This window comes from Hyperolius riggenbachi, chromosome 2 (genome assembly GCF_040937935.1).
Source record: "Hyperolius riggenbachi isolate aHypRig1 chromosome 2, aHypRig1.pri, whole genome shotgun sequence".
Classification (NCBI taxonomy): Eukaryota; Metazoa; Chordata; class Amphibia; order Anura; family Hyperoliidae; genus Hyperolius; species Hyperolius riggenbachi.
Genome location: NC_090647.1, coordinates 17,198,571 through 17,216,404, shown reverse-complemented (window position 1 = coordinate 17,216,404; position 17,834 = coordinate 17,198,571). Strand labels below are relative to the sequence as shown.

At 46.3% G+C, this 17,834-nt stretch overlaps 1 protein-coding gene across 1 annotated transcript; it reads right to left on the bottom strand.

Moving 5' to 3' along the window:
* Positions 1 to 113: 113 nt before the first annotated feature.
* On the bottom strand, positions 114 to 1,721 carry LOC137544638 (E3 ubiquitin-protein ligase TRIM39-like). The gene has a single exon (XM_068265733.1). It carries the CDS (start codon positions 1,719 to 1,721, stop codon positions 114 to 116), a length of 1,608 nt encoding a protein of 535 aa, XP_068121834.1.
* Between the last annotated feature and the right edge of the window lie 16,113 nt (positions 1,722 to 17,834).

Genomic DNA, 17,834 nt, shown 5'->3' with positions numbered 1-17,834 from the left:
GGAGTGATCTCAGGTGTGAACCTTGCAAGTGCTAAGACTACCCGAAGCTAAAAGGCAATTAGAAGCAAATGCTGGTTTTGTCTCTGGAATTCAAAGACAGGTAGTAGCTATTGTCACAGTTCTCTTCTTGGTGTCACCAGTGGGCAGATCTCACATTTCCTGATTTTCTCAGATATCTTGATACAACCTCTCCACACCCATAACACAGCATGGAGGGGCTCAGTAAAAGTGGCAGTTAAGGTATGGAGGTGTCTGATGGGGTCACACAGGGCATAAAAGGAGATCTGCCCGGCCTCATAATCCAGATATATCCTGACTCTCTCACTAGGGATCTTGTCAGATAACTGGATCCTACTATTGTCACATATTAGTGAGTATTCATTATTCCACTTGTACAAACACCAAGACTTGTTGTTGCATCCAATTACTGCCTGATCTCCTGCCCTGGCTATACTGGGGTAACACACCCCGACTCTCCATACATCTGATCCCCCAACATCCACTTCCCAGTAATGTCGCCCTGAGGAGAATCTCTGGCTGCTCAACACCTGAGACCAATACTGAAATCTCTCTGGTGTTTCTGGGTGATTCTGCTCTATATCTGACTTGGATGCAGTTTTCCTGTCATCGGATACATGTAGATTATTACCAGCTGTGTTTATATCTAGTAGTATGTCTGCAGCTTCCTGTGTATAGAAGCACACATTTACCCAAGACATGATATGAGAGACTGTGTGTAACATGTGTGAGATGCCGGCCACATCCAGATCCCCTCCATCATGGAGCTGCTTATCATGTCTCTCTCTGTCCTCCGTGTCACACAAGTCACCTGTGTCTGATTCCTGTAAGACAGTCAGTGGATCAGTCATGTTACACAGCTCCTCAATGTGACGCATGTTCCTGGACAGCTCCTCCTTCTTTATCTCCAGCTGCCTGATGGCATCATCACATGAAAGTGACACCTGCTCTGCCTGTCTCATGATGTCACTCAGGACTCTTTTTTCCAGAGTTTCCAGTCGTCTCTTGAGGTCTCTAAACAGGGCAGTGACTGTCTCTGTTTCCCCATCTGCTTTTGCTTGTTCTTTTCTCTTAAGTTCCTCCAGACTCTGGACTTTTTGCTCAGCCTCCTCTGTCTCTGACATCAGTTTCTGCAGATCATTTCTCAGCTTGTTCTTCTTCTTCTCTAAGGCCTTATCCACCTTCTCCACCTGGTGTCCTCTGTGATCTTCATCTAGTACGCAGGACATACAGATACAGGCGGCATCCTCAGTACAGTAATACTCCAGAATCTTCTTATGGACGGAGCATTTCCTCTTCCCCAGGTCAGTGGTGGGAGTTAGTAAAGTGTGTGTCCCTGACCTGTCATGTTTCCTCAGGTGATGGTCACACAAGTAGGTCTCACACTGCAGACAGTATTTAGTAGCAGGAACAGGAAAGTCACAGTAATTACAGAAGACCCCGGTCTGCTCCTGATCTGTCTCCATAGAACGTAAAGGCTCACAGACATTATGTAACGTTGTGTTCCTCACCAGCTCAGGCCTCTTCCGGTATATCTTCTGACATTCAGGACATTTATATTCCCTTAGACCCTCCTGATGGTTCCAGGCTTGTGTGATGCAGCTCCGGCAGAAGTTGTGTCCACACGGCAAGGTCACAGGGTCTCTATAGACCTCCATACAGATGGAGCAGCGGAGCTCAGTGGCCAACTCAGAAGATGACATTGTTACACCTGGAACCACAAGACCAAAAATTAGGTTTTTTCTGTCATTAGACAAGTTATAGGAAGTTCATTATATTACATATGTATGAAATTTGTAAAGACTTTTATCGATAAGCAGTGGTGCTCGTTATGACATTGTGATCACTAGAGATGACGCGAACCTCCGATTTTCGGTTTGCGAACTTTCGCGGAACGTTTGGTTTGCGCGAACTTTTACGAACCGCAATAGACTTCAATGGGGAGGTGAACTTTAACATTTTGAAAAATCTCTGCTGACTAGAAAAATGATAGAAACGATGTTTCAAGGGGTCTAATACCTGGAGGAAGAAATGGTTGAGTGAAATACACATCAAAAGTCCCAGAAAAAAATCTGGATTTAATACTAAGTAGTGTTTTAAGGTCAGAAATCTCATTGAATGTTCATTTGCAGGCCTACACTACTTTACAACATCAGAAAGTGTAATCCCTCACTCCCTCCTTCTTCTTCCCTCTCTCCTTCTGGAGGGAGGAGGGTCTTGTCTTCCAGGGAATTGTAGTATTTCAAAAGCCAGCTTACATACCTTGGCCGGGAATTGAACCCAGGTCTGAGTGCGTGGTAGGTAGCTCACTTCACCACTACACCACCACCAACACTACATGCTGAAGCCAGCCTAGCATGTACCATTATGATATATCCAAGAGAAAATTGCTTAAGGATTTGTAGTATGTCAAAACTCACATTGGCCAGGAATAGAACCCAGGCCTACTGCTCTGTAGGCTGCTATCCTAACCATTATACCACCAACACAACACACTACAATGCTACATGCTGAAGCCAGCCTAGCATGTACCATTATGATATATCCAAGAGAAAAATGAGCTTGCTTAGGGAATTGTAGTATGTCAAAAGCCAAATCACATTGGCCAGGAATCGAACCCAGGCCTACCGCGTGGTAGGCTGCTAGCCTAACCATTATACCACCAACACAACACACTACAATGCTACATGCTGAAGCCAGCCTAGCATGTACCATTGTGATATACCCAAGAGAAAAATGAGATTTCTCTCTCTCTCTCTCTCTCTAGGACTTGATGCCATTGAAGTGAATTTTCAGCTTAAAACCATCAACGGATACCGGCAGAATTTCACAGGCAATTTCGGAATTCCGCCGGAATGAAAAAGCAATTCCGTTCCGACCAAACGGAATGGAATGACCAATTTCTGCCCAAGATTGCGGAAAATACAATTCCGCAGAAAGCGGTGACCATCCCTACTAGAGAGATGGATGAATCTACATGGCTATCTGGGGTTCTCTTCGGGCAACTGTTAAACACAAAAGGCAAGGCCATGCCTGGGTGGGCTTGGACCACCAACCTTTCAGTTAACAGCCAAACACGCTAACCAATTGTGCCACAAAGACTGTGTACCACAAAGACTGTGCACACAGTTGCAGTTGAATGATTTTATGGGGATGTATGTGTGTCTTTTGGAGGGAGGAAGTAAGTCTGCTCCAAGAAGTTTCAGCATGTAGTGTTGGTGGTATAATGGTTAGGATAGCAGCCTACAGAGCGGTAGGCCTGGGTTCTATTCCTGGCCAATGTGAGTTAGCTTTTGACATACTACAAATCCTTAAGCAATTTTCTCTTGGATATATCATAATGGTACATGCTAGGCTGACTACAGCATGTATCGTTGGTGGTGGTATAGTGGTGAAGTGAGCTACCTACCATGCACTCAGACCTGGGTTCAATTCCCAGCCAAGGTATGTAATACTACAATTACCTGGAAGACAAGACCCTCCGGGAGAGAGGGATATAAGAAACAACAATCAGCTAGGAACAAACCTACAAGAGCCTAACTAAACTCTCCCTAGCAGAGTCTGTCAGCAGCTGTCCCTTAACTAATTACTGTAGGCAGACGAGTGAGTAAAACAACAGGAGAACCTTGCCTTTTATAAGGGGGGGGGGGGGCTTCAGGAGTGAGTGCAGTCTGATTGCTGACAATGTGCCTGCTGACTGTGATGTAGAGGGTCAAAGTTCTGCTCAATGGCGCACTATGGGGGCGAATCGAACTTCCGCAAAAGTTCGCCTTCGCCGGCGAACGTGAATTCGGGCCATCTCTAGTGATCACGAGTCGTTTTTGCCGATCATGAGGTCGTAATCGGCAATTGTGAATGGCTCGAGTTACTCGTGATCACTAGTCGATATTCGTGATTAAAAACCTGCCGACTTTAGTGGTTAATAGCAAAGCCCCCTTACATGCTAGAAAGACCAAATTTGCCAGATATGTTAAGAAGAACAATGGGAACAAGAGGAAACATTTTTTAGACCTTATAGTTCTTGAGAAAATCAATTTTAAAGTTTCAAAGGAAAAAAGTATACATTTAAAGAGACTCTGAAGCGAGAATAAAACTCGCTTTTTCCCTTATATTCAGCAGGCGCATGTTTGCCCCTGCTAAAACGCCCCCTGAAAAATCCATGACCAACTTGGTCGTAGATTTTGCTGCTCATGGAGGCAGAGCTTTCAGCTGTAGCTCTGCCTCCATGTACGTGTATCAGCGGCGGATCTCCGCCTCTCCCCCCCTCTCAGTGAAGGAAGACTGAGAGGGGCGGGGAGAGGCGGCGATCAGCGCTGATAGACGCGCTGAGAGGCAGAGCTGCGGCCATTAGTCCTGCCTCAAGCAGGAAGAGCTCCCCGCACAGCACAGAGGGGATTTGGGGGGGTAAAGGTCCCCCGTTCTGCCGCGGGATAGCGGCGTTTTAGCAGGGGCAAACATGCCCCTGCTGAATATAAGGGAAAAAGCGAGTTTTATTCTCACTTCAGACTCTCTTTAAATGCGGTAAATGACAGTTAATGTATTTACCACTTTACCACCAGCGTGTAACGATCGGTGTCCGCACACAGAGAGAATCTGATTATTGATGATCTGCAGAATCATCAACAATACAAATATATACCTGATTATGGATGATCTTCAGAATCACCAATAATACAAGTATGACTAACCTCTGGACACTCAATGAAGTGTAAGTGTTTGGTGCAACTGTAGGTTATCTCCCGTGAGGCGGGAGACACAGGCAGCTCGGCCAGGAACCACCTGATGGGCAGGTGGCCCTTGGCTGTGCAGGGACTATCTCCTTGAGAGAGGGAGTAGGGAGAACCTGGCAACCAGTGATACTTGGTGATCAAATAATAGACTGTATTGCAGCCAGGGGACTCCAGAGGAGTAGAGGCCACTGGCTGCTAGCAGGCCGGACTCTCTGAGGAGCAGGGGTCCTAATAGCTAACTGACACTTGGTGGACTAGTGTCACAGCTAGTACAGATAGACTGAGCACTCAAGGGATGAGTGACAGCCTGGAGGGTCGGGCAGGCCAGGTCGGCAACACACGAGCAGATAAGGTACAGAAACAGAAGGCTGATTCGGTAACCGGGTACAGGCAGGGTTTGGCAACAGGTAGGCAGATATGCAGAGGTACCGAATCAGAAAGCAAGAGAGAGGTCGACAGAGCAAATAGTCATAACAGATATAAAGCACAGTCCTAGTCTGAGGTGTGAGGTCCGTGGTCTCGACACCCAGGAACTAGTCTAAATAATAACACAGCAATGACACAGTGATCCTAAGCTTGGGTGTGAGGTCCTTGGTCACAACACCCCGGAACTGGTCTAAAGTATAACACAGTAATAATCTGGCTAAGTGTGAATTCCCAGGTCCACCTGGTTCTAACACACTGTGGGATCTGACTGAGGTCTGAGTGCTCACACGTAAGTATTCGCAACGGCAGACAACCAGAGACTGACCAGGAAGATCTATATATACTGCAGCGCTCCTCCGCGCCGCCCTGCATCACTCAGCCAATCAGTAACCGCGCTGGGATCAGCTGATCGACCTGATCAGCTGATCCCTCTCCTACTGGCATAAAGGGCTTGCCTTCTAGCGCGCGCGCGCGCGCGCGTAGCTCTCCATCTGTGTGCACTAGAAGGCCCAGGCAAACCAGACGCATGCTGCTGAGCGGAAACCGCCGGTCTGAAGGTGGAGACAGCCGTCCCGCTGCCAGACCGCGCAGCGGCATCTCCGCAATCCATTACACAGCGGTGCGGATATCTCTGTCCCTTTTTCCACCCCGTCCACACCAGGGACGGAGATATCCGCACCTCCCGCTGCTGTCCGTGCTCCCGCTCGCTCGTACACGCGCCCCCGCGCAAACCGCCGCCCGCTCGCCTGGAGATCAATGAATGGGAAAAACCGTTCCCGTTCGTTGATCTAAGCCCCCGCAATGATCGGCTGCTTCTATGAGAAGTAGCGCGATCATTGTGAAAAAAAAAAAAGTTTCCCACCCTCATAACACTTCCTGCAAGCGTACTTCCTATGCTTGCAGGTCGCATAAACAAAAAGTTATTGTGGCCATCTTGTGGCCAAATCGTAAAACTACACCCTAAAGCATTTTTCATATACAAATACATTCGTTTTACAGTAAAAATTAACTCATTACCTCCCACACTCCCCAATTTTTATTTTTTTTTTGGTAATTAAAAAAAAACACAATAAAAAAAAAATACATAAATAGTTACCTTAGGGACTGAACTTTTTAAATATTTATGGCAAGAGGGTATAACACTGTTACTTTATAAACTATGTGTGAAGAAGCGCGGAAGAGCCGCCGCCATGAGTCAGCGGGAGGCGGCTCTTTCCGCGCATGGTGTGGCAGAGCACGGAGAGGCAGCCGCCTCCTCTCAGTGTGAGGCGGCTGTCTCCGTGCAAGGCATGGCGGAGCGCGGAGAAACCGCCACGTTGGACGCGGCGGTTAGCGCGCATGGCCCCGCGTCGGAGACACCGCAGAGCGGTGCTGGTGTGGCTGGGACACGTAGTCCCTCTAGCTTTAGAGTGACGCGCGCGCGCGCTCAGGCAGGGTTTATATGACAGCCAGAAGTGAGTCAGCTGACCAGGCTGGTCAGCTGACTCTGGCTCCACTCCTCATTGGTCCAGCACTTAGGGTGGTGCTGGAGAGATGCCTGTGCATATATACTGCTGGCTGTTCAGTTGCTGGTTGTCTGGCGTTGTGAACACATACGTGGGAGCCGGGACCAGCTGGAGCTGTAATCCTACACTTAGCTAGATTCTGTTGATAGCTTAAAGTACTAGTTTGATTGTGATTATCTGTTATGACCCTTTGCCTGCCTGACTATCCTCCTGTACCCTGATCTTGTACCTTGCCATTCTGATACTCTGTTGCCGTACCCCGGCTCGTCCTTAGACTCTGTTTCTGCCTCTTGATTTTGTACCCCGATTTATCTGATACCCTGTTGCCGAACCCTGCCTGTACCCAAGACTCCGCCTTCGCCTTCTGAATCTGTACTATGTCTGTCCGTGTGTTTACGACCTGGCTTGTCCGACCTCGAGAACCGACCTTACTATTAGAGGCGGTTCCCTGTTCTGTTGGTGACACTTCCTCCAGAGTGTCACTCTCAGGTATCCTCCCTAATCTCAGCCTGACTCCTCCCGCCTTGGAGAGTTCAGGTCCTGGGGAGGAATCCGTGCAGTACTCCTCACTGCTCTGAGGCCTAGTCCTCTTAAGTGTTACTGTTACACCAAACACCACACTCTACTCAGGTGAACAGAGGTTAGCTGGTATATCGGATTATCGGTGATACTGCAGATCACTTATAATCTGGTATACATCTGTATTCCCAGTGATACTGCAGATCACCGGTAATCAGATCCTCTCTGTGCTTCACCGATCGTTACACTATGGGCTTGTAATTAGGGATGGACATAATTCAAATGGTTTTATAACCGGGACAAATGGGCAAATAAATTTCATGGGTTTTAATTACAGTAGCATGCATTATTTAAAAACTACAATGGCCAAAAACTGAAAAATAATGCATTTTTTTCCCACATTTTTTACTATTTTCCCATTAAAACACATTTAGAATGAAATAATTCTTGGCATAATGTCCCACCTAAAGAAAGCATAATTGGTGGCAAAAAAACAAGATATAGTTCATTTCATTGTGATAAGTAATGATAAAGTTATAGACGAATGAATGGAAGGAGCGCTGAAGGGTAAAAATTGCTCTGGTGCTCAAGGGGTAAAACCCCTCAGTGGTGAAGTGGTTAAAATCGACTTTCTAAAAAACTATAAGGTCTTTTTGAAAAAATTTTTCCTCTTGTTCCCACTGTTCTTCTTAACATATCATTCTGGCCAATTTGGTGTTTCTACCATGTAAGGGGGCTTTGCTATTAACCACTAAAGTCAAATCATGATCACAGCTGTGATCATGGATATCACAGTTAAAAAATTGAATTCGGCATTGGGCATCAAGTCCGGATCAAGATCACGACGTATCCGGATTTCGATACTGCTGTGGTCGGATTTACTCAAATCCGTGATTGGGGGTATCCGAGCACCACTATTGATCAGACATGCAGGGAAATCTCGTTCATGGCGTGCAATAAGTGACGGAAACGCCTGGTCACTTTCCTCCAAATGTTTTATGTGCTCCCCAGTGCCGGTTCATCTGTATTTCTGCAATCGGGTCGCATGTGACTACTGGCATATAGCACATGGGGTGCATGTGTGACCCACACCGGCAGCAACGTGGGGTGCCAATGCGGAAATACAGTGCAGAAACACGGGGATGGTGTGACAAAGATAGAAAAAACACGATTATTTCATAAGGCAAACATACTCACAATTTCAACATCACTTCATACATACATGTCTTACATATCACACTCTTTTTTAAGGCATTTTCCACAAACAAAATAGACAATTATTCCAAACTATATACTTAACTTTTGTCCCAATACAACTCTCAATTTCCACACAACATATACTATTATATTAACACATTACTATAATACATGTAACTCTATACCCTTATTAACATTAACTAAGTTTGTAACAATTAATTACATTACTTTATTTCTGAGATTTCAAAAAGACCTATACAAGATGACACACACAATTTATTCAGATAATTTTGACGGTCAATTTTACAAAACTCAGTATGACAGATTTCTTCAAAAATGGCATCTGGAACCAGTTTGTACGTACATAGAACTCATACTGGGGTCGGGCTGCCCTAGGTACCTCAGACCTATAGGCTCATACACACATCAGACTATAGTCTTTGGAAAATGAAAGATCACAGACCAATCTTACCACCCTTCATGTAGTATGAGAGCCACACCTACACAGTCTATTCTATGGAGCTGCACTCCCCATCAGACAGAAATCTTACCCCCTTCCATGTAGTATGAGAGCCATACCTACACAGTCTATTCTATGGAGCTGCACTCCCCATCAGACAGAAATCTTACCCCCTTCCATGTAGTATGAGAGCCATACCTACACAGTCTATTCTATGGAGCTGCACTCCCCATCAGACAGAAATCTTACCCCCCTCCATGTAGTATGAGAGCCATACCTACACAGTCTATTCTATGGAGCTGCACTCCCCATCAGACAGAAATCTTACCCCCTTCCATGTAGTATGAGAGCCATACCTACACAGTCTATTCTATGGAGCTGCACTCCCCATCAGACAGAAATCTTACCCCCCTCCATGTAGTATGAGAGCCATACCTACACAGTCTATTCTATGGAGCTGCACTCCCCATCAGACAGAAATCTTACCCCCTTCCATGTAGTATGAGAGCCATACCTACACAGTCTATTCTATGGAGCTGCACTCCCCATCAGACAGAAATCTTACCCCCCTCCATGTAGTATGAGAGCCATACCTACACAGTCTATTCTATGGAGCTGAACTCCCCATCAGACAGAAATCTTACCCCTTCCATGTAGTATGAGAGCCACACCTACAGTCTATTCTATGGAGCTGCACTCCCCATCAGACAGAGATCTTACCCCCTTCCATGTAGTATGAGAGCCATACCTACACAGTCTATTCTATGGAGCTGAACTCCCCATCAGACAGAAATCTTACCCCTTCCATGTAGTATGAGAGCCACACCTACACAGTCTATTCTATGGAGCTGCACTCCCCATCAGACAGAGATCTTACCCCTTCCATGTAGTATGAGAGCCACACCTACACAGTCTATTCTATGGAGCTGCACTCCCCATCAGACAGAAATCTTACCCCTTCCATGTAGTATGAGAGCCATACCTACACAGTCTATTCTATGGAGCTGCACTCCCCATCAGACAGAAATCTTACCCCCTTCCATGTAGTATGAGAGCCACACCTACACAGTCTATTCTATGGAGCTGAACTCCCCATCAGACAGAAATCTTACCCCCTTCCATGTAGTATGAGAGCCATACCTACACAGTCTATTCTATGGAGCTGCACTCCCCATCAGACAGAGATCTTACCACCTTCCATGTAGTATGAGAGCCACACCTACACAGTCTATTCTATGGAGCTGAACTCCCCATCAGACAGAAATCTTTGCAAGATGCTGCACACACAGATGCTGTACAGACACAAAAGATCAGTATCTGCAAAAGTACTTTTCCTGCCAAAGATCTGTTCCTGCAAATTACAATGATAGTCTATGAGATCTGCAGATCATCATACACACATGATTTAACTGACATTCATCTGCAGATCAGATCCACCAGGATGGATTTTCAGATCTGCAGATGATTGTCTGATCTGCAGATGAATGTCAGTTAAATCATGTGTGTATGATGATCTGCAGATCTCATAGACTATCATTGCAATTTGCAGGAACGGATCTTTGGCAGGAACAGATCTTTTGCAGATACTGATCTTTTGTGTCTGTACAGCATCTGTGTGTGCAGCATCTGGCAAAGATTTTTTTTTGATGGGGAGATCAGCTCCATAGAAAAGACTGTGTAGAGTGTGGCTCTCATACTACATGGAAGGGGATAAAATTGGTCTGTGATCTTTCATTTTCAAAAGACTATAGTCTGATGTGTGTATGGGGCCTATGGGTTTATGAACTTGGTACACAGATCCCTTACTACCTGGGATGAAAAATGTAAACGGCTGCCATTCTCACAGTAATCAAGCCAGAGTCCCCACACTTGGCACAGTTGGTCACTTAGTGAGCGAAGTTACAAATCCAGGAAAAGTGGCCGGAGCAAAAACAGCCAATCAAATTTCAGCCATTCATTTTAAATAGTAAACTGTAAACTGTAGCCATTCCTACACTGTTCGTGGCAGGGTTTTCAAACTTGCCACACTTGGTCAATGGGTGAATGAGATTATTATTCAGTGGGTGGAGCCTACAACAGCCAACCAAAATTCACCTATTGATTTTCAAGGGGAATATTTAAACTGCTGCCATTCTTACACTGTTAATGGCAGAAACTTCAAACTTGCTACAGTCGGCCATTGGGTGACTGGGGCTCAAATTCACTAAAGGGGGAAGAGCCACAAACAGCCAATAATATTTCCTTGCTGGATAAACTGCTTCCATTCACACATTTTTGATGCCAGGAACCTGACAGCTCACACACTTGGTCATTGAGTGACTGTGTGACAAGGTTACAAAAAGTGGGCGGAGCCAAAAACAAATTTCACTAGGAAAATGTAAACTGCAGCTATTCTTACATTGGTAATGGTTGGGTTCTCAAACTTTACCCAGATGGTCACTAGATGACTTGGAGTAATATCAGGACAATGGGTGGAGCCTACAGCAGCCAATTAAAATTCACCTGTTGATTTTCAAGGGGAATAGTTAAATTGCTGCCATTCTTACACTGTTAATAGCAGGTGCCTCAAACCTGGTACAGTTGGTCACTGGGTGACTGGGGTTCAAAATCAGAAATGGGGTGGAGCCACAAACAGCCAATCAGATTTGTTTTATTTCAATGGGAATATACAAATTATTGATACCAAGGACCCCAAAGTACATAAACGCCAACAACTAAATTGTTTACATGGGAAAATATAAACTGCAGCCATTCTTACACTGTTAATGGCAGGGTTCTCAAACCTGACACAGTTGGTCACTGGGTGACTGGGATTAATATTCATAAATGTGGGTGGAGCCTACCACAGCCAATCAAAATTCACCTATTGATTTTCAAGGGGAATATTTACATTGCTGCAATTCTTACGCTCTTAATGGCAGAGGCCTTAAAGGGATACTGTACAGGGGTCGGGGGAAAATGAGTTGAACTTACCCAGGGCTTCTAACGGTCCCCCGCAGACATCCTGTGCCCGCCCAGCCACTCACCGATGCTCCGGCCCTGCCTCCGGTTCACTTCTGGAATTTCAGACTTTAAAGTCTGAAAACCACTGCGCCTGCGTTGCCGTGTCCTCGCTTCCCCTGATGTCACCAGGAGCGTACTGCGCAGACACAGACCATACTGGGCCTGTGCAGTATGCTCCTGGTGACAGGGTAAGCGAGGACACAGCAACGCAGGCACAGTGGTTTTCTGACTTTAAAGTCTGAAATTCCAGAAGTGAACCGAAGGCGGGGCCAGAGCATCAGTGAGTGGCTGCGTGGGCACAGGATATCTGTGGGGGACCATTAGAAGCCCCGGGAAAGTTCAACTCATTTTCCCCTGACCCCTCTACAGTATTCCTTTAAATCTGGTACAGTCAGTCACTGTGAGACTGGGGTTTAAATTCTGAAAAGGGGGTGGTCCAAATATAGCCAATCAGATTTGTTTAATTTCAATGGGAAAATGCAACTTATTGAAGCCAAAGACCCTGAAGGTCATAAACTTGGTCATTAAGTGACTGTATGTCAAGGTTAGAAACAGTGGGCGGAGCAATATCAACTATCTTTTACATGGGAAAATATAAACTGCAGCCCATTCTTACACTGTTAATGGCAGGGTTCTCAAACTTGACATACTTGGTCACTGGGTGACTGAAATTAATATTCAGTAAAGTAGGTGGAGCCTAAAACAGCCAATCAAAATTCACCTGATTTTAAAGGGGAATATTGAAACTGCTGCCATTCTTACACTGTTAATGGCAGGGTTCTCAAACCTGCTACAGTCGGTCATTAAGCAACTGGGGTTCAAATTCACTAAAGGGGCAGAGCCACAAACAGCCAATCAGATTTCTTTGCTGGACAAACTGCTTCCATTCACACAACTTTGATGCCAGGAACCCCGAAAGCTCACAAACTTGGTCATTGAGTGACTGTGTGTCAAGGTTACAAAAACTGGGTGGAGTAAAAAATAAATTTCCCTGGGAAAATGTAAACTGCAGCCCTTCTTCACTGTTAATGGCAGGGTTCTCAAATTTTGCACAGTTGGTAACTGGGTGACTGGGATTAATATTAAGAAAAGTGGGTGGAGCCTAAAGAAGCCAATCAATATTCATCTGTTGATTTTTAAGGGTAATATTAAAATTGCTGCCATTCTTGCACTGTTAATGGCACAAACCTCAAACCTGGTACAGTTGGTCATTGGGTCACTGCGGTTCAAATTCAGAAAATGGGGCGGAGCCACAAACATCCAATTAGATTTCTTTTTATTGATGCCAAGGACCCGAAAGCTCACAAACTTGGTCATTGAGTGACTGTGTGTCCAGGTTACAAAAAGTGGGCAGAGCCACAAACAAATTTCACTGGGAAAATATAAACTGCAGGCCTTCTTACACTACTAATGGCAGGGTTCTCACACTTTGCCCAGATGGTCACTGGGTGACTGAGATTAATATTCAGGGAAGTGGGTGGAGTCTGTAATAGCCAATCAAAATTCACATGTTGATTTTAAAGGGGAATATTAAAATTGCTGCCATTTTTACACTGTTAATAGCAGATGCCTCAAACCTGCTACAGTTGGTAATTGGGTGACCGGGCTTCCAATGCTGGAAAGGGGCAGAGTCACAAACCGCCAATCTGATTGTTTAATTTCTATGGGGATATACAAATTATTGATGGCAAACACCCCAACAAACTTGGTCATTGAGTGTTTGTGTGTTAAGGTTAGAAAAAGTGGGTGGAGCCAACACCAGCCAAATACATACCCGGGCAATGCCGGGCCATCAGCTAGTAAACACATAATAATAATATGGTGGGACATTTGACTATGGTGGGATTAAAATGTGAGCTCCTCTGAGGACAGTCATTAACATAACTATGCATTCTGTACAGTGCTGTATAAATACATAATAATATGGTAGGACATTAGACTATCACTATGGTAGGATAACACTCACCTAAAGGATTATTAGGAACACCATACTAATATGGTGTTTGACCCCTTTTCGCCTTCAGAACTGCCTAAGTTCTACGTGTCATTGATTCAACAAGGAGCTGAAAGCATTCTTTAGAAATGTTGGCCCATATTGATAGGATAGCATCTTGCAGATGGAGATTTGTGGGCTGCACATCCAGGGCATGAAGCTCCCGTTCCATCACATCCCAAAGATGCTCTATTGGGTTGAGATCTGGTGACTGTGGGGGCCATTTTAGTACAGTGAACTCATTGTCATGTTCAAGAAACCAATTTAAAATGATTCAAGCTTTGTGACATGGTGCATTATCCTGCTGGAAGTAGCCATCAGAGGATGGGCACATGGTGGTCATGAAGGGATGGACATGGTCAGAAACAATGCTCAGGTAGCCCGTGGCATTTAAAAGATGCCCAATTGGCACTAAGGGCTCGTTTCCATTATAGCGAATCCGCATGCGGGTACTGCATGCGGATTCGCATAGTCAATGTAAGTGGATGGGGCTGTTTCCACTTGTGCGGCGGCGGGAGCGTTTTATGGTGCGGCAGAAATCTGCACGGCAGGGCCGTCAGATTTCGCGTGCGGGAGGAATGCGCGCGAATCGCCGCTAATGAATTCAATAGGGAAATCGCATGCGGCTTTGTCATGCGGATTTCCCCGCGATTTCGCATGGTTTGCTATGGAGCTGTACTCAGGCAGTGACATGGTTAAATTCGCCTGGCTCCTTGCCATGCGAAATCGCATGCGAAATCGCGGCTAAACCCGCATGTAGAAACGCAGCCGCATGCGAGTTCTTCTGCGGTGGAATCCAGGCGATTCCGCACCGCAACAGTGGAAACGAGCCCTAAGGGGCCTAAAGTATACCAAGAAAACATCCCCACACCATTACACCACCACCACCAGCCTGCACAGTGGTAACAAGGCATCATGAATCCATGTTCTCATTCTGTTTACGCCAAATTCGGACTCTATCGAGACTCATCAGACCACGCAACATTTTTCCAGTCTTCAACTGCCCAATTTTGGTGAGCTCATGCAAATTGTAGTCTCTTTTTCCTATTTGTAGTGGAGATGAGTGGTACCCGGTGGGGTCTTCTGCTGTTGTAGTCCATCCGCCTCTAAGTTGTGCGTGTTATGGCTTCACAAATGCTTTGCTGCATATCTCAGTTGTAACGAGTGGTTATTTCAGTCAACGTTGCTCTTCTATCAGTTTGAATAAGTCGGCTCATTCTCCTCTGACCTCTACCATCAACTGTGAGGAAACGCGGAAAAGCCGCCGCAAGTGCTCAGAGTGAGGCGGCTGCTTCTGCGTCCAACATGGCGACACAACGTGGAGGAACCGCCGCATGCCGCATGGGCAGTGCGGTGGAGTCCGCATTGGATGCGGCGGATTGTACGCATGACACTGGCGCTGACATGATGGAGGGACGCGGGGAAGCCGCCGCTTGCGTGGAGAGCGGTGCGGCGGCCCCCGCGCCCGGAACAGAGGATACATTGCAAAACATGTCCGGTGTGGCTGGGACTGCTAGTCCACACAGGTTCAGAAGGACGCGCGCGCGCGCTGAGAGGCAGAGCTTATATGACAGCCAAAGAAGAGTCAGCTGACATTTTCACCACCTTCCATTGGTCCAGCACTTAGGGGTGGCGCTGGAGAGCACTATAGTATACAGTGGTGTGAAAAACTATTTGCCCCCTTCCTGATTTCTTGTTCTTTTGCATGTTTGTCACACTTAAATGTTTCTGCTCATCAAAAACCGTTAACTGTTAGTCAAAGATAACATAATTGAACACAAAATGCAGTTTTAAATGATGGTTTTTATTATTTAGTAAGAAAAAAACCCTCAAAACCTACATGGCCCTGTGTGAAAAAGAAATTGCCCCCTGAACCTAATAACTGGTTGGGCCACCCTTAGCAGCAATAACTGAAATCAAGCGTTTGCGATAACTTGCAACGAGTCTTTTACAGCGCTCTGGAGGAATTTTGGCCCACTCATCTTTGCAGAATTGTTGTAATTCAGCTTTATTTGAGGGCTTTCTAGCATGAACCGCGTTTTTAAGGTCATGCCACAACATCTCAATAGGATTCAGGTCAGGACTTTGACTAGGCCACTCCAAAGTCTTCATTGTGTTTTTCTTCAGCCATTCAGAGGTGGATTTGCTGGTGTGTTTTGGGTCATTGTCCTGCTGCAGCACCCAAGATCGCTTCAGCTTGAGTTGACGAACAGATGGCCAGACATTCTCCTTCAGGATTTTTTGGTAGACAGTAGAATTCATGGTTCTCTCTATCACAGCAATCCTTCCAGGTCTTGAAGCAGCAAAACAACCCCAGACCATAACACTACCACCACCATATTTTACTGTTGGTATGATGTTCTTTTGCTGAAATGCTGTGTTACTTCTACAGCAGATGTAACGGGACACGCACCTTCCAAAAAGTTCAACTTTTGTCTCGTCGGTCCACAAGGTATTTTCCCAAAAGTCTTGGCAATCATTGAGATGTTTTTTTAGCAAAATTGAGACGAGCCTTAATGTTCTTTTTGCTTAAAAGTGGTTTGCGCCTTGGATATCTGCCATGCAGGCCGTTTTTGCCCAGTCTCTTTCTTATTGTGAGGAAGCGTGGAAGAGCCGCCGCCATGAGCCAGCGGTCGGCGGCTCTTCCCGCGTGCAGTGCCCGCTCACACGGGGAGGCAGCCGCCTCCTCCCAGCGTGAGGCGGCTGTCCCCGTGGAGAGGCGGACGGAACGCGAAGAAGCCGCCGCGTTAGACGCGGCGGCTGGTGCACATCTCTCCGCTGCACCACAGAGCAGGGCTGGGACTCGTAGTCCCTCAGTGTTTAGAGTGACGCGCGCGCGCGCACTCAAGGAAGATTTATGATAGTCTGAGGGGAGTCAGCTGACCAGGCTGGTCAGCTGACCCTGATTCCGCTCCCCATTGGTCCAGCAATCAGGGAGGTGCTGGGGGTCACGATTGAGTATATATACTGCCGGCAGTTCACTTCTCTGGTGTCTGGCGTTGCGTTCACATACGTGGGAGCACCCAGATCCGTTAGTCAGATCCGTTAGTGTGCCGGGACCAGCTGGAGCTGTAATCCTACACTAAAGCTAGATTTGTTGATAGCTTAAAGTACTAGTTTGATTGTGATTATTTGTTATGACTTCTTGCCTGCCTTGACTACTCTTCTGAACTTTGATCTTGTACCTCGTTATTTCTGATACACCGTTGCCGAACCCCGGCTCGCTCCTAGACTCTGTTTCTGCCTCCTGATTCTGTACCCCGATATATCTGATACCCCGTTGCCGAACCCTGCCTGTACTTTGACTCCGTCTCTGCCTCTCGATCTTGTACTTTATCTGTCTGTGTGTGTACGACCTGGCTTGTCCGACCTCGAGAACCGACCTCATCATTGGAGGAGGTTCTTCGTTCTGTTGGTAACCCTTCCGCCTGAGGGTGACTTTCAGAAGATACTTCCTGCTTGCAGTCTGACTCCTCCCGTCTTGGAGAGCTCAGGGTTGCGGAAGTAATCTGTACAGTACGTCTTACTGTACTGAGGCCTAGTCCTCTAAGTGTTACTGTTACACCTAAACACTACACTCTACTCCGGTGAACAGAGGTTAGCTGGTATATTGGATTATCGGTGATACTGCAGATCACATATAATCTGGTATACGTCTGTATTCCCCGTGACGCTGCAGGTCACCGGTAATCAGATCTCTCTGTGCTTCACCGAACGTTACAGAACGCCAGACCAAAAATACTGATGGAACGCACTGATCCTCTGACTGCGCTTGCCACTTCGGTGGATAGCATTCATCAAGCATTAGGCCAGCACAAAGCCTTAATTGATGCTTTATCAGGCTCTGTGAGAACCCTCCAGACATCAGTTGATTCAGTGCGATCCCCTCCTAGTGACGACATCCGCATGCCTGTCCCTGATAAATTTTCCGGCCACAAGTCTGACTTCCGGAATTTCAGGAGTAGAGTGTTGTCATATTTTGA

What these genes read in the sequence shown, in the direction of transcription:
- LOC137544638 (XM_068265733.1), bottom strand. Translation starts at nt 1,721, where the DNA reads ATGTCATCTTCTGAGTTGGCCACTGAGCTCCGCTGCTCCATCTGTATG.